Source organism: Tachypleus tridentatus, chromosome 9 (genome assembly GCF_004210375.1).
Source record: "Tachypleus tridentatus isolate NWPU-2018 chromosome 9, ASM421037v1, whole genome shotgun sequence".
In the NCBI taxonomy this organism is placed as follows: Eukaryota; Metazoa; Arthropoda; class Merostomata; order Xiphosura; family Limulidae; genus Tachypleus; species Tachypleus tridentatus.
Window position 1 is genome coordinate 81,673,648 of NC_134833.1, and position 3,526 is coordinate 81,677,173.

The window sequence follows — 3,526 nt, forward strand, 5'->3', positions numbered from 1 at the left end:
ATAGAGCATATCTACAACTGTGTAGAAAACTAGAACATGGAATTGTAATTACACAAATGATTAGAATAAGATAATATTTGTTTTGATTGTAAAAACAATCATGTATATTTTTTGTCAGAATGAAAACACAGTAAACATGTACATGACTGTTTTCTTGAAATTCTTTGATTTTAATAAATAAATCACACATAACCACTTAAAAATGTTGAAACTGGTATTTTTATTTATTGAAATTTGATGCTACAAACATGTTCTAGTAAAATGTTTGAAATAGTTCTAATGATAATGTGTCTGCAGACATTACATAAACACAGGTTTAATCTAGACCTCTAAAGCTGAAACTTGCATCCTTTAATATTCACTGATATTTTAAAAAAATTTTTAAGTGAGATGTTGAAATTAACATCACTGATATCAGGATGAATGGTTAATAAACGTGTTCTCAAAATTAAAAAAAAAAATCACTATAATGAATTTTTGGAAAAGGTATTAATATAATTACTTGTTTTCACTAAAAATGTTAATGATATGTTCGAGGTATTTTAATGTAATATTAACAAAAACATTATTGTGAACTTTCTTTTACAGCTTTACTTAAACACTATTTTGCTGTAATGAAGACTCAAACAAGATGCTGTTAACTGATAGTAGAAAAAATGCGAAATATTTCAAGCAACATGTTAATAAATCTCTATTAATTTTATGTTTCAAGCTTCTAACAATAAATTTATACACAAATATGATAAAACCATTTTTGACAGGATGATTCACCATTAGAACAGGATACCTTCGTATATATGGTAAAAGAAACTAATTCAAGGAAGTTTAAGTGAAAGCTTGATAAATATTTGAACAATTAATACTGGCTTTGAGTTGTTAAGTGTTTAAGTTAGTGGATAGGATGGCCTAGATGAACCAAAATGTCTCTTGTTGTCTTTTAATGTATCTCTTAATAAAGGTTTTACAATAATCTATGGTGAACTAACTACCTATACAAATGTTTCCTAAAAAAACTGAATATAAAGATGTTCTAATTAATTTTTAATAAGTGTTACTATTATCTTTCAAGCAAAGTGTTATAACTGAGCCCTAAGCAACTGTAACAATGTGAATTTTAAAAGCATGTTTTGATAAAGAGTCCAGACATGGTTACTACTCTGAACTGCCAGTGCTATCACAGTTGTTTGATCATAAAATCTAATCTAAGAAGTTATTAAAAAGTACTTTGATTGCCAAATACAAAATCTTTTGATAGTGTATATTTTTTTAATTCAATAACTAATTTCACTTCTTATTGGAGATATGCATTTAAAACCTTTTTGCCAACATCATTTAAAGATATTGCAGCACTTACAGTACAGAACAGTACAACAGATTATTGTAGCACTTACTAACAACATTCACAGTAAACCTGCATATTTCAGGTTACTTATGGCAAATTAATTTCTTCATATACACAGTTTAAAATGCACTGTTTAATCACGGCTTAGAAATAATTATTACAGTTATTACTTAGTTTGTCAAATTAAAGTAAAGTTAACCCTTTTAACAAAAGTTTTATGGTGAATCTGGTAACATTGCTCTTCACCACAGCACCAAATTAATTCCTTCATATACACAGTTTAAAATGCACTGTTTAATCACAGCTTAGAAATAATTAGTACAGTTATTACTTAGTTTGTCAAATTAAAGCAAAGTTAACCCTTTTAACAAAAGTTTTATAGTGAATCTGGTAACATTGCTCTTCACCACAGCACCAGAGCTTACATTTAAAGATGTAATGTTACTGGAAGTGAATTTAGAGTTAAAGTTTAGATAAAATATACTTTGTGATGACACAAGTTCAAAATACACATAACTTAAGAAACTGAGTTTGATGCATTTGTACAACTACAGATCCGATTCCTTACATTACACGTGAATCAATAAAAATTAGTTTAATAATAAAGTTGTCATTTATAAACTCGTCGGTTTTATTACCAATTTATTTAAAAACGCGAGTTTTTGATAAATAAAAACATCTTTCAAACAAAGCCTTGCACTTTCAGTAGTGTCGACAATGGTAATTCTTTCAAACTGAAAATTGCGACAAACAATATAAAGTATAACGCATATATCACTTATATATTATAACTAAATAACAAAATCAAATTGTCAAGAAATGTAACATTGCAAGCTACCATATATCGTTAATTGAAATATAATAGTTAGTGTTAAGATATAAAAGATAAATTATAATTACACTTAAAAAATCTGAACATAAACAAAATTCAGTAAATATAATAACTTAGAAACAAAAGTTAGCTTACTTCAAACTATTTTTAGAATATTATTCACCCATATTTTACATTTTGCTTCAACAAACCACCATTTATATAGTTCTTGAAAAGTGTGATAATACCCATTTTCAATAGGCTCGCTGTGAAGCTTTTCACACACGTCACAAAACCAGTAGAAATATTTATTTTCGACCTCAAACTTTTTTGTCCACTCTTGATAATTCTTGAAAAGTTTCTCGGTTTTTGAGACAGTTAACAAATAGTTCGCTAATGATTCAGGAGATGAAAAATTCAAGGCATCAATGTAAGAATTTGGAGGTAAAAATGAGCTGTAATTTGCACCACTGAACACAACTGGTATGAGGCCAACTTTTAATGCCATATACAGTTTTTCTGTAGCATAATCCTTGCATATTGAATTTTCAAACGCCAAGTAGAATTTATATTGCTGTGCTAATCTTTTAAAACACGTCATAACAGCATTAATTGGATAGCATCTGTTATAACTACATTTACCGTAGATGTTAACTGGAATAAATCGTTTTAATTCGGTAACAAATTTTTCTCTTTTAGATGGGGTTTTACAGTTGCTTACCATCCATGCAACCAACCTTTGTTTTGAAATACTTATGTTATCCAAGCTATTTTTCTCCTGAGCATTTTCGACGGCAGTCAATTCAGACTTATTTTTAGCGACAATTTTCCCATAAGGAACAAATAAGTCGGAATCAGAACGATAGGTTATTGTCCAATTAATGTTGTTTCCTAAGGCTTTAAGAATTGCGACAGACGTGTGATGAGGAGATTCAAGGTTAAAAAGAGCCCATCGTTGAAAATCTGGATGACTTGATGGAAGGTCATGGACTTTAGTATCTCTCCAGTGAAAAATTACAAGATCACTATAAGGAAAACGGTTTCGGTCTTCGGTTATTTCACATTCTGTGATCGGACAACTCAAATCTTTAAAAGAAATACTACCCCATTTTGAGCTAAAGAAAGGTGTCCACAGTAATACAAGTTTCAGCTGTGAATGTGTCGTATTTGATTGTAAAAACACAGCAGGTTTGCTTTTATAACTGGAAGAAATCCAAGGAAAGATATATTTGCTTTTACTAATTGTATAACTCCATTCTGTATTCATGAGGAGTCTGCTCAACGTTATCAGTAAAAGTAAAAGAAATACGCTACTTAACACCGAAGAACGCATCCTTAATACAACGATAATAAAAATAAAACACGTCCAATTA

At 29.2% G+C, this 3,526-nt stretch overlaps 1 protein-coding gene across 1 annotated transcript; it reads right to left on the reverse strand.

Moving 5' to 3' along the window:
• Positions 1-200: 200 nt before the first annotated feature.
• Positions 201-3,526, reverse strand: LOC143227164 (alpha-(1,3)-fucosyltransferase C-like). The gene has a single exon (XM_076458668.1). The coding sequence runs from the start codon at positions 3,484-3,486 to the stop codon at positions 2,311-2,313; it is 1,176 nt and encodes a 391-aa protein (XP_076314783.1). The 5' UTR covers positions 3,487-3,526; the 3' UTR covers positions 201-2,310.